The sequence below is a fragment of the Scomber scombrus genome, chromosome 7, assembly GCF_963691925.1.
Source record: "Scomber scombrus chromosome 7, fScoSco1.1, whole genome shotgun sequence".
Classification (NCBI taxonomy): domain Eukaryota; kingdom Metazoa; phylum Chordata; class Actinopteri; order Scombriformes; family Scombridae; genus Scomber; species Scomber scombrus.
In genome coordinates, this window is record NC_084976.1 from 3651637 (window position 1) to 3669405 (window position 17769).

Genomic DNA, 17769 nt, shown 5'->3' on the forward strand with positions numbered 1-17769 from the left:
TATCTAGAACACCCAGTTTTAACAGTAGTTCATGCGGTTCAGGAGGAGGTTTGAATGGAAGCGAGTCATTGCTTTCAATTCAGTTCCACAGAGATGGAGTTAATGGCATGCGATGTGATTCATATTGAGTGGCTACGAAATGAAGGTGTTTGCTTAAGTGGAACTGGTGGTAATGAGTCAGCGGTGAATGCCCAATTAGACCTGAAACCCACATCCAGTTAATGTCATATTGTTATGCTAATTCCATGTGGACAAACCTAGCTGTTATGTAAATGCTCAACATGAAACATGAGCACTTGCAGCACTACATGGTAATGGCTCTCAAAATATGTTTTAATTTGATTTTCAGCATCTCATGACCTTGAATCAATCTAAACGCACATGGTGAAAGGAGAACTCTATTAACTGTAAACATGAGGGACAATTTACTAGTCATTGGGAGTACCATTCAGCTCGTGAAAACAGTCAGTATAATATATTTTCTGTGGCTCTGGAGGAGCTTTGTCTAGTCTTAGAAAAGACAGAGATGACATCAGCATCACCTTGCTCACCTCGGGCTCAGAAAATACACATTTATTACAAAAAGCCAGCATTACAATCTCAGAGTCTGGAGTTTGGAACATGCGGTCATTCATCAGGCAGGGTGGGTCCAAGAAAAAGACACTATTAAATTGCCTTACGGGGGATTGGATCAGAATGTTTTTGTAGTTGAACCCCATTTTAGTGCCTTAAAGTCCATTTCAGCCTTTGGTGGTTTAATTTTGACAGTTTAGCAGTTTTTGAATGTGTCTAGTTTGAGTACAGAACCATAAAAGTGCAATGCTAAATTGCTGGAATGCACCTTTCAAATGCATGGATGTGTGCATGGGAATACATTTTAAGTGTGCACCACAGTTGGTATGGCAAATGACATCCTATTTGAGGAGTTTTCTGAGGAATGGTAAATTGACTGCACTGATGCTCAAACTGAGTCCAATCAACTTTAAAAAAAAAGCAGCATCAAGTCAGATTTAAGTGATGAGAACTTATTCTGATGTATTTCCAGATTTTGAGCACACCTACAAGCTGTAGCGCAGCACTTGACTTGACGCAGACAGAATGAGAAAATTGCCACCAGCACTATTGCAGTAGACCGAAATGAGAAGTTGCTCTGCTTAGTGAAGTTTTTTTTTAATAAAATGGCTCAGGTTTCACAGCCTTATATGACATGAGTTTATGAGTTTTTGAAGATGAGTGAGGGAGAGTGAAAGCTGCCAGGACTGCTAAGAAGAGAAGTGAGTGGGGTGGAGGCGGAAGTAAAGAGCTGACCGCATCACGACCATTCTCCTGATTCTTCTGTAAAGTCACAGCTTTAAACCCTTTTAAAGCTGGTCATTATGCACCACTTCCTCTTATTTATTTAATGCTGAGTTGAAAATACCATACATGCCTGCCCTTTTTTTTTTTTTAGGAACTAGTGGTGATTTATGTAGACACTGCTGTAATGAAGAGCCTCTATCTGGGGCATCAGTTGGCTGTTGGGATATTTTATTCCACCACATATGTTAATTAAAAATCTCAACCACAATATCTTAAGGCTAATGATAAAGAGGAGGAAAGCTTGAGCCACGGCAGCAAAAATAACAAAAAATGCATTTACATATTTTATTTTGCTGGTGCACTTTATGAGAGTGACTTGCGGAGTGAAGTCACATTGACTTTGACTGAAGGCCAACAGGATATGGATAAGAAGGTAGGTCTGTGCCAGAAAGTAAATTAAATAATTTCATCCAAAAAAAAGCTCTTACAATATGAAACATTACAGATTATTAAGGGATATTTGTGCATACCTTTGTGAAGGCTACATTTTTCTTCACATACAAAGTTAATGTGTTATTGTAAAGGCCAGAGAATGCTTGAAAGAAACTAGTTCCCATAAAGTGTCTTCTTACAAAGTGTTTATAGCGGTTCAGAATTGCCTCATATGAAAGGCTGTCATTCAGTGGGGATAATGGCTTACACTTTTCTCAAGGAAGGATTTCATACCTCAGCACATCTGGCCACTGTGACTGTCAGTTGCAGACAGTTTTCAGATAATAGAAAGAATAAGAAAGATACATGATCTAACAAACATTTTTTTCTGAAGCAAACTGACACATTGAAGTCACAGTTAGTGTATTTAGCTTCCTTACTGCAATGCATTTTTCAGTGAAACAGAAATATACGGGCATTGTGTTGTTTTGAGAGAGATTTAAATCAAATCCATCCAGCGTGAATGGACTGTTGGCCTCCACCCAAACTTCTTTCACCTGCATCAGGTCCAGATCAGGAGTTGGAGGATAAACGAGAAATGAAAACACTAGACCGCAAACCACATTCTTTTGGAAGATAAATGTTTTGGCCAACTAAACATAATCCCCCCCCCCCCCCAAATATGATATTGCTCTACTACCACTACCCGAAAGCTGAAGTGCAGTTTTATATGATGAGCAGGGTTTGCCAGTCCTCCCAAAATGAACATGTAAAATGTAAACAACATTCCAGTTCTAGTTTAAGGTATGTCATTCAAAATATTCCATGTTACTTATTGTTACTCAGTGTCTCACAGTATTCAGTGTATCATATTGTAGTATTTCACAGTTTTTAATAGTATAGTTTTTAACATTCCAGTACTTCCTGGATCCAATAGAAGTATTAAAGGAGATAACATCACTGACTCTTCAGTTTTGCCCATATTATCCACCTTTAAATATGACTGAGCCTAAGTTACAACGAAAAATATCTGTGGCTGAATATACTCACTGCCATATTGTGTCACCTGAATTGAATATGCACTGATTTGCTGAAGGGATTTATCAGGTTCCGTTCAAGAACAGCACGTTCTCGTCTGTAAAACATGAACTTGCAATGCAATGACAATGGACAATATATATGTACAGGGTTCAGAATGTTCTGCATCAAGAATAACTTGACAGTCAGTTCATTTTTTAAGAAGAATGGAAGGGTTTTTGCAGATGAACTCTTCAAATAGTCTCAACTAAAGAGTGCACTTACCTATTCTGAATTTTCAGCTGCATATCCCAGTCTTTGTGAGTACATAGAACAGATGACAGTTATATGATTCAAATACACTGATATCCACATTTACGTGATGTGATGTGATTCCTGTAGCTAATGAAGACCATGAAATGTGCTTCATAGCTCCCGAAAAACCAGCAAGTGAACCTTTAGGTTGAGAATATTGTCTCCCAAAAAGTGAATTCTACATGTTCAAATTGTTTATTCCATTTAAATTGTTTTACTGATGATTCCATTAGAATCACAGGAATAACATTTCGCTTTGTATTTTAAACCAATAGCCAGCATCACACGAAAGGTGTCTGAAGATGAACAAATGATGCTATATTTAGTGCAGACACAAACACTGCTCTATCTGCCATTCAAGACCACAAAGGCTTGTGGACGGGAGGTGGATGAGGTGTTTTTTCCAGTCTGTGCTCTGGTGTATCGTCTCACTATCGCCTTGAGCCCAGGACGATGAGCGCCAGGCAAGCAGATAGCCCTGCTTTGTCTCAGTGAAATGGAAATGCATTCACACAGTGGGTGAGCCCTGACTGTGGCCAAGTTAACATGGCTGATAGCCTTGAGTTAGCAGAGCACATAAGTAGGCTTTATGGCTGATTGGTCCTTTATGGCCTCTGTGGTTCTTGTCATCGTTCAAGCTAATGTCATCAGTAACTACTCCTCTGGAGATAGTTGAATTAGCCTGGGCCTGCCCACCGTGTTACTGCCTACCTTTTTCCATTACTGTATGACATCTCCGAGATAAGATGAATCTTAAATGATCCCTGTGGGACAATGGGGTCACAGCAGCAGTACGGAATAAATTATAGATAGGAAAACAATGCAGTTTATCACCGTTTGTTTATGTGTGTGCCTGTGTGTGTGTGTGTGTGTGTGTTGGTATATCAGAATTGAGGTGGGGGGAGGGGGTGTAGTAGTGATTTAATTCAACCAGAATCGATATGGTGTTTCTGAACCCAGGGCAGGGTTTTCCTGTCTTTGTGGGGGCGTTTCCCACCTTGGAAACAGGGGAAAGCCAGATGTAGGAGGACACCCAAGAGGACGCCATAGACCAGTGAGCAGAGGGGGCGCTCTTTTCATAGAAGATGAATACAGAGTGCTTTGAGAAGCTTTGTTTTTGGATGCTTACAGTTTTATTTTTGACTGTGATTACAAGATTTTGTTAAAATCGTAGCCTCGTAAAATTTTAGCAAACTATCACCTGCTCAACCTGACAAATGTAATTCCATGTGCTGCTAAATCCTCCACTATGTTTACCATATATTTCCAATTTGTTTCTGTTTGGTGCTGCTGGAAACCAGGTTGACAAGTGTCAATGTGACACCCAACCAAACCATGAAGTCGGAGGCTATAAAGCTAAAACGCCTGGAACTGCAGTGTTAAATAATCATTCTCTGTGGGTTCATCTCAACGAGTGACCCCTTTCACATTATATGTAGTCATTTCATCCATTGCTCACATAGAAATATTGATTAGTGCAGACAAACACAGACAAACATGTGCTGGTTTGGGTCATGGTGTGAAATTGGAATGGACAATAAAACCCTCGAACCATGACCCTACACAACCACTGACTATGAATTCTCCACTACCCCTAGCTAGTTGCATAGCATCTATCCTTTAAATAAAAAGAAGTAAACAGAAATGTTTTAAATTATAAAAAATACTGGATAGATAGATCATAGAAAAATCCAAGGTCTATAAATACGAAAACGATTTTTAACTTTGAAAGTTGAACTGCTGGACACGAGATGTCTCCTACGTCATTGAAAAGTAGAGTTCCAGTTCATGTTTCCACATCAGACTCGTCTAAGTTGCTGGACCACGATTGAGCAAGGCCTTTTATCAGTGTCCATAGTGACAGATGTTTCCTACTCACAGTGGAGAGCTGTGAGTATGTTCCATAGATATAAATACTTCCATAATGCAGAGTGCCATCCAAAGCTCTGAGTGTGAGTGTGATGGACATTGACAGTAACGAGTTGGTGGCTAGGGGTCTGTTAAAGAAGGGGACTTCTTGTGCTCCCAGAGATTAAAATGACTGAAGGCTTACATGTATAAACACAGCTTTCATTGTGTTAGTAATAAAGTTTGCCTCTTCCAGATTATACTTTAGTCCACCCTCTTTATCTCTGTGTGTTTGTTTGTCTACGTTCTATAGATTCATCTCCTCTTGTAATATAGTCATTGCAGGCAGTGAGGACTTCACAGTAATGTATAACAACCTATATGTGAATTTGTTGCTATATGGAAATCATAATACTACAGCATCCAATGAATGGGAGCAAATCCTTGCAGCCAGGTCCCCACAAACAAGCTTGATTTTAAATGTCCTCCTTATTGCCAGACCTGAAATAGATGCTTTCCAGCACAGGTATCAGTTCTGCAGTGAGATGTTTGTTCTCTAATATGCTACAGTCAGTATTTTCTGCAGCAGTGCAGCAGTGTAAAACATCATCTGTGAGTTTTTAAAACCACATTATCCATCCCAGGTTTTTTGTGACCTTATTTCAGTGCCTGAGACGTGTTTGCGTTCTAATTTTAAAACCAGACTCATTCTATATTTAGCGCATGTTTGATAGTTTTGTCTGGATTCAGAATTACCCGGGCAGCTGGAGCCTCATTGATGTCCTCCCAGCCTCGCCCAGTTTTCTCTGGTCACATCACTCCACTGCTTCCACGAGAGATTATTATCCTTCCATCTACCCGGCCATGTATCCATTGATTATTTCAAGTTGTTTGTCCTGGTCAGGATCTGTGTCAACAAGCTTTTTCCTTTCCTGGCCAGCTATTCTATCTCTTCTGTTCTATTTTCTTTATCTTTTTTGTTTCTTAGTGATGTTTAGTTTCAATACAGCAGGTAGACGGTAGATCACTACATTTAGGTGTTAAACTAATAATACATTTGTGGAACATGCGTGTAATTTAAAATCAGCCCCGATTCACAGACAGTACATACGATGATTTATTAATGTCGTGAATGTGTTGGGGAGATGCTCCCTCTGAGCGTGCAAGCTTGCAACTGTAACCGAGCACAGGTGTGTTGTATAACACTAACGAAGGGGCAACAATGTAGCTAACAGAGGGCTATCATATTCCAAACACAATACTCAGCACAGGCACTGTTAATGAAAAAGGAAGCACGTGACACATAAACCGACAAAAACTTATATAATCGTAGTCCACTCCATAAAGCTGCTGCTGTCATTCATAAAAAAAATCACATCGATGGAAAATCATCGATGCCAGCAGCAGTAGGAAGTGCTTCTCAGGATTAGTGAGGTAGAGGTGTAGTGTAACAGTGTATCCATGTGCACAACTATGAAGGATAGTTTGGCTCTTTCTAGGAAACCTAACACACACTTAGAGCAGGATGCCCACACGCACCATTAGGCTCACATAAATCATTGGCAGGGACACATCACTATCATACAGTATACTAAATCTTACTAAAGTAAAAATACATAGGTATTAGCAGCAGTAAGGTAAGTAAATAAGTGTTCATTTTACACAATTACCATTATCTGTGTTACTGCATTACTATAACTGATGCATTAACATGTGTACTGGTATTTTATGTCCCCTTTAATGTTTTTTGCCCATAATGGCAATCTGCATAGCTCCCACTCTCCAATCTCACCTTCCGCCCCCCCTTGTATTATTATACTATTATGTTAACATTATATCAGTGGTACAAAATGATTTTCAAATGACAATAATATCGTTTATCACGATTATTTCTAAGACAATATATCGTCCAACAAAAAGTAATTATTGTGACAGACCTAGCTGTTAAACCATAAATGAAATAGTAGCTGTCAGAAATAATAAACATGGTATAGTAAAGAGTTAATTCTCTCCTTCTGTAATGTAGTGTAGGAGTAAAAATGGAAATACCCAGGTTAGGTACAAGTAACTCAATATCGTCCGTAATTATAGAACTTGAATAAATGTTCCTAGTCACATTCCATCAACTGGTGACTCAAACTGTTTGCAGCTGTTGTGTGGTTACTTGAAACAAAATATAATGGGTTCAGGCATTGTTATTGGTTGAGTTTTTAAAAAGTGTGGCAAGACAGTTAAAACCACCGCGAAGGATTTCGGAAACTTCATACAGGAGGGAACGACTTCTGTTGTCCTCGGTGTGCTGGTCTCTGTGTTTCTAGCTGTGACGGACATTTGTGACCTTTTCGGCATCCACTCGCGTCCCTTAGCTTCTTAGGATTCTCTGATGTGGAGGGCTTGGAACATAAGCCTTGTTGAACACATCCTTCCCAGACACTCTCATCAAGTATTGATGCCTCGTAGTGTGATAGGACCTAAATGACGCTATTTGTTTTTGTTAGTTGATGTGCTTTCCCAGATAACGAGGACATACAGGATCATACATGGGACTCATGTTTATGACAGCTTTGATGTCTCATTACCGCATATGCTTTCAAAGCTCCCCATTTCTTTTTCTTCCTCCTGCATCTCTCTGTTGTATTTCCTGGCCTATTTTATGTGTTCCTTTTCTTAGACGATGTTCTTGTGCTACTCCTTCTCTTGGAGTGCTTCCATCGTATTTCTTGCTGGAAAAGTTCTTATGTACAGATGGATAAAAATGGGAACGATGCTAAATTGTGAGACATTAGAAAATTTGTCTCAAAAAGTTAGAATAAAGACGAGGGAGGATTCATCTCGATTTTTAAGGTGGGTTGTATGTTTCAGTATGCCTGTCTGTAAATCTGATTAAGTGAAGTGAATTGTGGCTGTGGTGGACTTTAGGGTAGAGAAGTGAGCTTGGGACCTGAAGGTGGTCGGTTCAATACTGATGAACTTCTGGGGGAAAGGTCGCCGACCTTCAAAAAGATGGATTAGGCTGGGGAAAGTGAAAAAGCAGTACTCGCCCCTCCCTCATTACTACTACTGAGGTGGTCTTAACCCCTTCTACTCCAGTGGAGCTGCTAAGTGGCAGCAGATCAGACTGTGGTTTTACTGGGAAGCTTCCAGGTGTGATTGTGTGGAACGGTGTAAATGTGATGGTGGTGTTCTTGCAAAGAGGTTGCCACTCAATAAATAAAGGTTCAAATAAATAAATAATAAAATAACAGTGTTATTGTTCTTTTTTCCTTTTTTTAACTTAAAAATGTGTTCTGCATTAGGCTAAACATTTAATTGCTTTTCAATAAAATATTTGAAAGACAGGAGTTTGCAAATTCCAGGATTTGTGGTCTTATTTATGACTCACATAATTCATTCACTACAGCTTGATAAATGTCACAGTTTTTAGCCGGTGACTGTTGACAAGTGTATCTGATAAATGGACTCAGCTGTAGTTAGAGTCAGCTGTAGTTAGCTGGTAAAACAACAGTATATACATGCCACTATCTGTGCTGTATTCATAGACAAAGTTAATTTTGCTGAAGAACATACACCACTTTTTGCAGTCTTATTAGAACAGTCCAAAATACTGGCTAAACTTTTTCTATGGAAATGATTGTGTCAATTTAAATGGATAGGCTAGCTAATAAGTAAGTAGTTTATTAGCTGTAAGTGATGGACAAACTAGCAAGTTGACTTCTCTGTGACTGTGTGGTTTGAACCCTGGGACGACCCTCGTTAAAAACCAACATTATTGAATCCGATTTTATTAAATAGGAACCACGCAGATTTGACTCATAAGCATGTGTTTACTGGTATTGAGATGAAAATCGTTATAGAAAGGCTTTTGTGGCTCCAGAGCAAATTGTTCAAAAGTCAGTGTCAATTGGGGATGAAGACGAGAAGTTTGAAAAGAAGTGAAATTAGCATCTGTAGCTGCTCATTTCTTAGCGGTTGAGTTGCAGTTTTAGGTAATTTAGGTTCCAAGTTTTTATCCTTTTTCTTTTTTTGTGAATCCAACAACAGTTTATTAGTGTAACGCTGAACTAAGAAATATTTTAATATAGAAATAAAATACATTTATGTTTGCTAAAAGTAGATCCTGTGTAGATCACAAATACAATCATTATGGCAATAATCCCAATAAAAAATCTCACTAATAGTCAGAAAACCCTATGATGAATTGTGGATCTAGGTTATAGTAATTTAAATAATACGTTTGTATGCGTGACACAATAACAAAAACTACATCATCATCACTATAATTGTAATTAACCTACAGTACACCATCACCATGCAATCAGGAGTGTTTGCTTTCATATTGTTTTTCTAACAAGTTACCATTATAGTATAAGAGATAAGGGACACTGTGTATGTTAAAGAACAAGCCAGCAGGTTGCAACCTGACTCCTCCTTGTGTTTTACAGTAATTAGAAGTTCTTCCTGCAGGGGAGCCCGGCCCTAAATATTTAATCTGAAGGGAGCCGTGGCAAAACATGTCATGCCACCTGCGTCTTTTGTACCCAATATATACACGGTCCGTGGTGGAGGAGCAGCTGGTAAGGTGCTTTGTATTGGAAAATGGATGGAGGGAGTGTGTGTGTGGAGGGGCTGGGTGTGTGCCCAATGGGCTTGTAGGAGACAATCTGTAGCAGGTCTGCGCAATTGTATGGATAAGTAGATGTGTGTCAGAGATAAGGTGGAATTGCGTGAATGTCAATGTGCAGTTAGGGAGCAGCAGCGGCGGCCGACTGTGTGTGTGTGTGTGTGTGTGTGTGTGTGTGTGTGTGTGTGTGTGTGTGTGTGTGTGTGTGTGTGTGTGTGTGTGTGTGTGTGTGTGTGTGTGTGTGTGTGTGTGTGTGTGTGTGTGTGTGTGTGTGTGTGTGTGTGTGCGCAGCAGAGCCGACGGAGGCTGGAGCTGTTTTGATCAGAGAAAAGAGAGATTGAGATAAAAAGGCTCTCATCTTAGCAGAGAGGTAGCAGCAAGACTCTACAGGGAGGGAAGAGACCCAGGCTGACAGAGAGATGAAAAACAGGCAGGAATCTGGAAGACGGGGGCTCAGTCACTTTTTTTTTGGCTGAACACTGGTAATGGCAGATGGATTTCTTTTTCTTTTTTTTTGCTCACTTCTATCTTCTTCTTTTCCCTCTTTTATTTCGATAGATATGTGTCACAAAGATGTCCACACGCAGCTGCCAGGGAACGGACTCGGTCATCAAGCCCCTGGACACCATCCCTGAGGACAAAAAGGTGAGAGTTCAGCGCACGCAGAGTGGCTTCGACCCATTCGAGAAGCCCGCCAGCCAGGTGAAGAGAGTCCACTCCGAGAACAATGCCTGCATCAACGCCAAGAGCTCGTCCGCCGGCAAGGAGTCTCCCAAACTGCGCCGACACTCCAGCCCCAGTTCTGTAAGTAGACCTTTCGTGCACCGTTGACCTTTAAAAATCACTCAAAGCTCTAATACTTTTTTCATAATTGGCTTTAATAAAACATAACACTAGGCAACCACCTGCTGAGGAAGTTATTTATCAATCAGTCATCTGAAAATCTCCTAAAAAGCATCACTAGAGGTCTTAGCTCTTGACTGTGATAGGTTGCCGCTCGCATCATCATCAGGGGCCCGGCTGCACACTTTGATTGTGGCTTAACATCTATTAAATGGTGGAATTCCACACGGACGTCCAGGTTTATCAGTTGCTCAAAGCTTTTTAATCCTTGACTGCTTTTTAGTAGACCTCTTTCACAGCCATTTCTGGGTCAAGTCTGTGATAAAACACCACATTCTTCTTTCTTACAAATGGAAAGTTGGACTTTATAAGCAGTAAAATACACCTTGCTCAAATTAAAACATTCATAGGTTTTATTGCTACAGCTTCACTTAGTCTGGTATGAACATTTATTGGAAACTTTAGATATTGTATTGTGTTGTAAACATCTTGGACATCACCAGACATTTTAGCTTTTTTCTGCATTTCGCTCCATTCCACTCACCTAATGGTTACCTAATGATTGTGTCTGTAACTCTTACATACTGTTTGGGTCAAATGTGACCCGTTTTGACATTTGACAGCTGTAAAAACACCCCAAATGTCTTTCACTCACTGAAATTTGATGACTTTTCCTAAAGTGGCCCAAAATATTTGTCCATTGAGGCTGTTCTGGGTCAAATTTGACCCGTATCTATTTAGTCACAGTGTCTTCCTGTTGTTCACTTAGAGCATTGGTGCTGATGATGCAGTATTTGGGCAGTCATCTATGGTTGGGTTGTTAAACAGTGGGAGAAAAAGCAACAGTTATGCTAGTGTTGCTATGGCAACACAGCTTGTTCTGAGATAGGATAGAGGTAGAGGTGGGTTTTTTTTTCTTTTGCTGACAATTAATCTTATTTTTGTGCAATAAAAAAAAGGCCCTGGGCACTGAAGCTCATGTCTCCCAAACAACTTTTATTTTATTCTGATTGGATAACGCTGCTGTTGGGTGGAAACCTCGTATAATCATATTTAGTTTTGGTTTCTGACAGTGACCATAATTATCAACATCAAGAGAATGGGTTAAGGTTCGTGTGGTATTTCTGTGGAGCCAGACGAAAAAATAAATAAATAAACAATGGGGGTCACATAATTGAGGGCCCCTTTCTGCTCAAGGGCCCCTGGGCACTTTCCCAGATGCGGCCATGGCTAACTCACAACTAAATATCACATAACATATACCAGTATATATCATAAAGGCAGATTTAAACCCTGAAATCAGCTTCTTTTTTTTGTTAGTGTTTTGTTTCAAGCTCCTTTTCTTTCCTTCATCTGACACAAATGTACTCGCCTCTTTTTCTCCACACAGTTAATTGAAGGGTGTTTACAAACAACACGATTTTTCTTAATTATGCAAATGAGCTTTTCAGGTTTTATACACATGTGCTTTTTTAAATTTGGCTTGGAATGTAAAATGCCTAATGAATGTGCAGCACAAATAAGATTTAATAAGTGTGATATGAGGCTTGACTGATTGCCTGCCAGCATCGCCGCGAGACACTAATGAATTGTTTCAGCCATGATTATGAAAATCTGTAAATTGTCCCCTTTCATGGTCTTTTTTTCTGTTTTTGGCAACTCAATGGAGCCGACTGTCTCATAAGCATTTCACAGACAAGCACTTGGATGGAAAACACGTACGGAGAACTGTTGGCTGTTTGGCTATCTGACATTTAACATAGAGAAAATAAGCTGACTTAAGCAAAGATGCTGTACTCATGTCATTTCAAGGCTTCTTACAAACACTCACTTTATATTTCTAAACTCCCTCAGATCAGAAAATCAGATGTTGTTAAGTGTTCCAAGGTCCAGGCTTAAACTAAGGGAGACCATGCTTTTATTGTTTTAACTTCAGCGCTGTGGAACAAACTCCCCCTCAGCGTCAGATCAGCTGAGTCGGCGCTTCATTTTAAAAAGCTTTTAAAGACCCCTCTGTACAGACATTTCAGGCATTTCTGTAATATTGTATAATTGCTTCTTTTTGTTGTTTTATTTATTATTTAATGTTTCATCTATTTATGTTTGATTACTGTTTTTATTGTGTTTTTGTTGGTTGTGTTATTTTCTTAATATTGTATTATGTGAAGCGCCTTGTAACTTTGGTTTGGAAAGGATGCTTTTGTTAAATCTAGACCTGTCACAATAACTTTTATTGAATGATATATTGTCTCAGAAATAATTGCGATAAAAACAATATTATTGTCATTTGAAGATCATTTATCAGACTGTCATTATGGTTGGGGACAGAGTTATTTACCTTTAATTCTTCTACAGTCTCCACTCAGGACGTACACAGTGAGGAATGGAGGACACTACTTGTTTAGTCAATGTGACATGAATAGCCTCTTAGCTGCTAATGTGAAGTGTGGAAATATTGAGGTCAAAAAATGATCGAGGTCATGTCCATGTATCATACGATAAGTCCATATATAGACATGATGACGTTGATAATTATGTTATTGTATGATAAGTATATCATTATTATGACAGGTATAGTTAAATCAGCATATGATATTGTCTCATATCGATCGCTGGCTCCTAAATTGAATCGAAATTGTGTCATGGCAGACTTTGTGATATTGGCAAACATCCAATTATTGTCCATTGAATTAATAAAATATCTTATTGTGAAGAAACTTGTGATTTACACCCCTGATACTTTTATGAGAGTCTTGAAGAGTCCTGTTGGGCATGTTCCATAAATCAGAGAGTGCACATATCAAATATTTTAGTGCGTAACTCACTGCTGGACCTTCACTTTGAGATATTTGTTTCACTCCTGCCTGATACAGTTAAAGATAATTAACATTAACAACCAAACTTGACTCAAGCATCGTTATGGCTCCAGTGAGAGCTTTTCCTTTAACTGTCAGGTTTTTTCCAGCTTTATAAAAATGCATCATTGTTAAAAAACATAATTTGAAGTTCAATCCCAAACAGCTGTCCTCTCTAATAAAGACTTTAATAATGATGTTGTGAGTCTGCCAGTTAGCTTCAATGCCCAAAAGCTACAGCTGCAGAGCACTGCGTGTGTGTGTGTTACACATGTGTTTGTGATTTCCTTTTTTGTGTGTGAGTGTAAACAGACATCTGCAAACTCAACTCGCGTCCTGTAATAGCAATGTGGAGAGAATGCAGAACCAGACAACTATATAAAATCTTACATTTGAGTTGTATTCATCTCCATTATTGTTTATTTCTATTGATAATAACATGACCAGAAATACTGTACTGTATTCCTTTGCAGAAAATGCAGATTCACGGAGTACTTGTGCATTCATTCATTCAAATAAAGAGAGGAAAATGATGCAGACCACTGAAGACAGATTAAAGACTGTATTTGTGGATGAATAATGCATGAGATGGGAGTCTTTTTGTAGTCTCAGCGTCACAGAGAGAGAGAAACAGAGAGAGAGAGAGAGAGAGAGAGAGAGAGAGAGAGAGAGAGAGAGAGAGAGAGAGAGAGAGAGAGAGAGAGAGAGAGAGAGAGAGAGAGAGAGAGAGAGAGAGAGAGAGAGAGAGAGAGAGAGAGAGAGAGAGAGATGTGGCAGCTACACGAGTCTCTCTGTGAGGCTCCTCAGGCCACCAGAAAGAGAATATCTCAGCTGTCCAACACACTTCTTTCACAGATAGAGTTTCACATCCTGCTTTATCCCAGGGGGAAGTCTTAATTTGTTTAGAGAAGCCCTCAGAAATGCTGAGCTTATTAGAGTCTCAGAGGATGGCAAGATAACAGCAGAGGGAAGATAAAGGGGTGAGGACGGTGCAAATGTAGAATGCAAAGACTGCATCAAGGTGTTTACATTCTCTAGAGGTGTGCGAGTGTGAGAGTGAGTGTGTGTAATACCTGTGTCCCATTTACATACTTAATACTGATTCTAAGCAGGTCTTGAGCATGTGTTGGAAGTTTGGCAAATAAAGTGTGTTCAAAGAAGTCAGAATGCATACTTACACCATAAGTTTTTTAGATTTTCGAGTTGTTTTTGGATGGTTGACAAATGAAAGGATAACTGGTACAGGTGTTACTGCTTGACCCATTATAGTGAGGGGATCCGGTTGCTCTGTTATGCCGGTGGGGGGGGGGGGGGGGGGGGGGGGGGCATTTTACTGCCATGGTTTGGGTACATTTGTCTCCCTAGAGGGAAGGGTCACTGCAAATCAATACAAAACAGTTCTGAGTGATCCCCTTTATCTTATAGTGGAACATTTCTATCCTGATGGGAGTGGTCTCTTCCAGGATGACGTACCCATCCATAGAACACGTGGGGTCAGTGATGGGTATGAACATGATCTGAATCATATGATATGGCTTTCACAGTCACCACATCTCAGCCCAACTGAACATCTATAGGAGACTTTTGGACTGACATGTAAGACTCTGTAAGCTCTCCACCACCGTCGTCAAAACACCAAATGGGGGGATATGTTTTGGAAAAATGGTGTTCATCCCTCCAGTAGAGTTCACAGACTGTAGAATCAATGACAAGGCTCATTGAGGCTGTTCTCATGGCACAAGATGGCCCAACACCTCACAAAGACACATAATGTTGTTTTTTCCTTTAATTTGTCCCCAGTCTGCATTTGCTCTAAGCAGGGTTTCCCCTAGAAATGTTTGTAGCAGCGGTGCTGTGTGTCGGTAACCTAGCAACACTAGGGGGGTCCGGTGGTATGCTCCCCTGGAAGAAAAATTTGAAAAATAATAGGGCTGCAACTAACTAATTATTTTGATAATCGATTAATTAGTCGATTATTTTTTCTATTAATTGATGAATTGGATAAAACATTTTTTTTTTTTAAATTTCCACCCCTTCATTCAAAAACAAAAACATTATTTCAAATTGACAATGCAAAAAAGTGCTCAAACAACATGTTGCTGCTTGGACGTCCCCTTAGCTGGTTAAGTAATATTAAATTATAAATAATAATTTAAACAAAACAACTAAATGTTAATGTCTGATAGCTTTAACAAAATAACATACACATGTATGCTACACAAAAAGAGGTATTTTCTGTAAATAAAAGATAAATAATAATAATGGTTTATTTTTGTACTTAACCAGTTTTACTTTTTCCATCATTAGTCTTCCATACATAGCTACTAGCTGCTGCTCTCCTCCTCTCCTGCTGCTGACTGTGAGATCTGAGCAGGTAGAAGCTGTTAGTTCACTAACTAGAACCAGGGAGCACACTGCAACAAGGTTAATGATCCACACAGTGACATTATATCACTGATATGACGCGCAAAAGCGATAGGAAACCGATAGTTTTTTGTGCACGCGCGCAGTCACTCTCTAGTGCGCGCTCTTGCTTGCTCGCTCCAGATTCTGGGAGATTGATTGTGTCTCATTTGCGTGCATCAAGAAGCGGGAAACTCCCGGTACGTCCGGGAGAGTTCGGTTGTCTGCTTTTATTTTCCCCCTACTTCAGTAGCTTATGAAGGTAGGAAGGATAACACACACACACACACACACACACACACACACACACACACACACACACACACACACACACACACACACGCCTGTGAGAACAAACAATTAATGGGTCCAACTCAATGCTAAAATTAGGCTACAGTCGCTAACATTAGCCAGGTGACATGTTGCTAATCATTAGCTTGTTGCGCAACATTTAGTTTTGGTCACTGAAATTACGGTACAGTTAGCTTTTTTGTCCTTAGCAAGGATTTAAAAACTCCTCTACTCCTTTAAATAATCATTTAGCTTTTTATTTATTTCACTAATGTAGCCAAATAATAATAATAAAATTAAAAAAAAGATATTTGACTCAGTTTTGAAATGAGCTGTTACCTGACAAACATCACAGTAATGATAGGTGAAGTAACACAGTCTTTCTTTTAAATTCATTAGCAATAAGATGCACGCTGGCTTGGTTCAGTACACTTTAAACTAAGTGTGGTTTTGCTGCTAAAGTGTACTTGGTCTGGTGTCTAGCTTATGGCAGGTAATGTTAGTTAATGCTAGCAACTTTTACATCGCTGTTTAAAGGGCATCACTAACACATCACTCTCTACTTGTGCTACTACTGTTTTTGCATATAATAATATCATTACTTGTCTCTTGTAGCCACAGTGAAAAACTGAGCCTGACCAAATCTTGTAAAATAACGTTTTTAAGGTAAAAAGGGCAGCTAAAGGCAGTGATATAATTCACTCATAATGAGTCTATGCTAAGTTCTGATTAGGTTGCAGACCTAATCTCCCTCAAAGTGAAGTCTGCACTTAGACTCTAGCCAATGAGACATCTCATTAAAGATTTCCAAAGAAATAAAGTAGATCTTTAGAAAAAACATTTTGCTGGCGCTACAAAGTCCCAGTTTGACTAATGTCCATCAGACACATTCTGCATCTATTTTAGTACAAGACAAAAAAAGGACATTTATATATACCACTGTAAGTGCCAAAAATAGTAAAGGGCTTCATCAGGCCTTGTTTTTTTTGGTATCAGTCAAATTATATCTGAAGCTATTCAGAACTGTCAAGTACTAAAAGTTGGTGCTGAATATCTAATAGTCTTGTTTGCTTAGTCTTTCATCAGATAGTTCCAAATTTAAAGTAAGATTTTGCCAATCTTGGACTATTGGACAAGGTTCTTGTATGGCTGCTTGTATTAAGATAACGTTTCATTTTTTAATGGCTTGCTTGTTTATATCCTTCAAAATCAGCTTCCAAGAAAGTGTTGTATTGGCTCTGAAACTCGTATCCACTCTATTATCACATGTCAAATGATACTCAGTCGTAATGATGATCAGCATCTGTGCACAGTTAGTATGTAGAACACAGTAAAACTACATCAGTGGATTCCTGACACCTGATAGTTTCTGAGCCAGCCTCCCAATAAACTGGAGTTTCAGAGTGAAAAGTGTCTTCAAGTTCTGAGCTGATAATTAAATGCAAAAGTTGTCTTTACAAAGAGACTGTGAAATCCTCTCTTCCTCCTCCTCACTGACACTACACCTTCCCCCGATGATGCAGCCGGGAGCCTCCGGTTTTAATATCACTTGTAGACGTGTAATGTCTCCTGTTAAATCCTCAGAGACTTTAACTTTTCTGGGTTACGGAATTCATCATTTTAATATTATCTTTCATATCTCTTTCTTCCTTTTTTTCCCTCAGCCTACAAGCCCCAAGTTTGGAAAGGCTGATTCCTATGAAAAGCTGGAGAAACTGGGAGAAGGTTCATATGCCACAGTTTACAAAGGCAAAAGCAAGTAAGTAATGTGTGCATGTCAAATCACTGTCTAATCCACTCACTCCTCTATAGTTCATAAGGGCCACTCATGCACGCAGCCAATAT

At 39.3% G+C, this 17769-nt stretch overlaps 1 protein-coding gene across 2 annotated transcripts in view; it reads left to right on the forward strand.

Annotated features, from left to right (window-relative positions):
- Positions 1-17769, forward strand: part of cdk14 (cyclin dependent kinase 14) — a 157088-nt gene that overhangs the window by 52894 nt on the left and 86425 nt on the right. For both annotated transcript variants that reach the window (XM_062422563.1, XM_062422564.1), the window contains exons 3-4: positions 10091-10336; positions 17589-17683. In XM_062422563.1, the coding sequence (XP_062278547.1) occupies positions 10091-10336; positions 17589-17683 (341 nt within the window). The remainder of the gene's footprint in view (positions 1-10090; positions 10337-17588; positions 17684-17769) is intronic.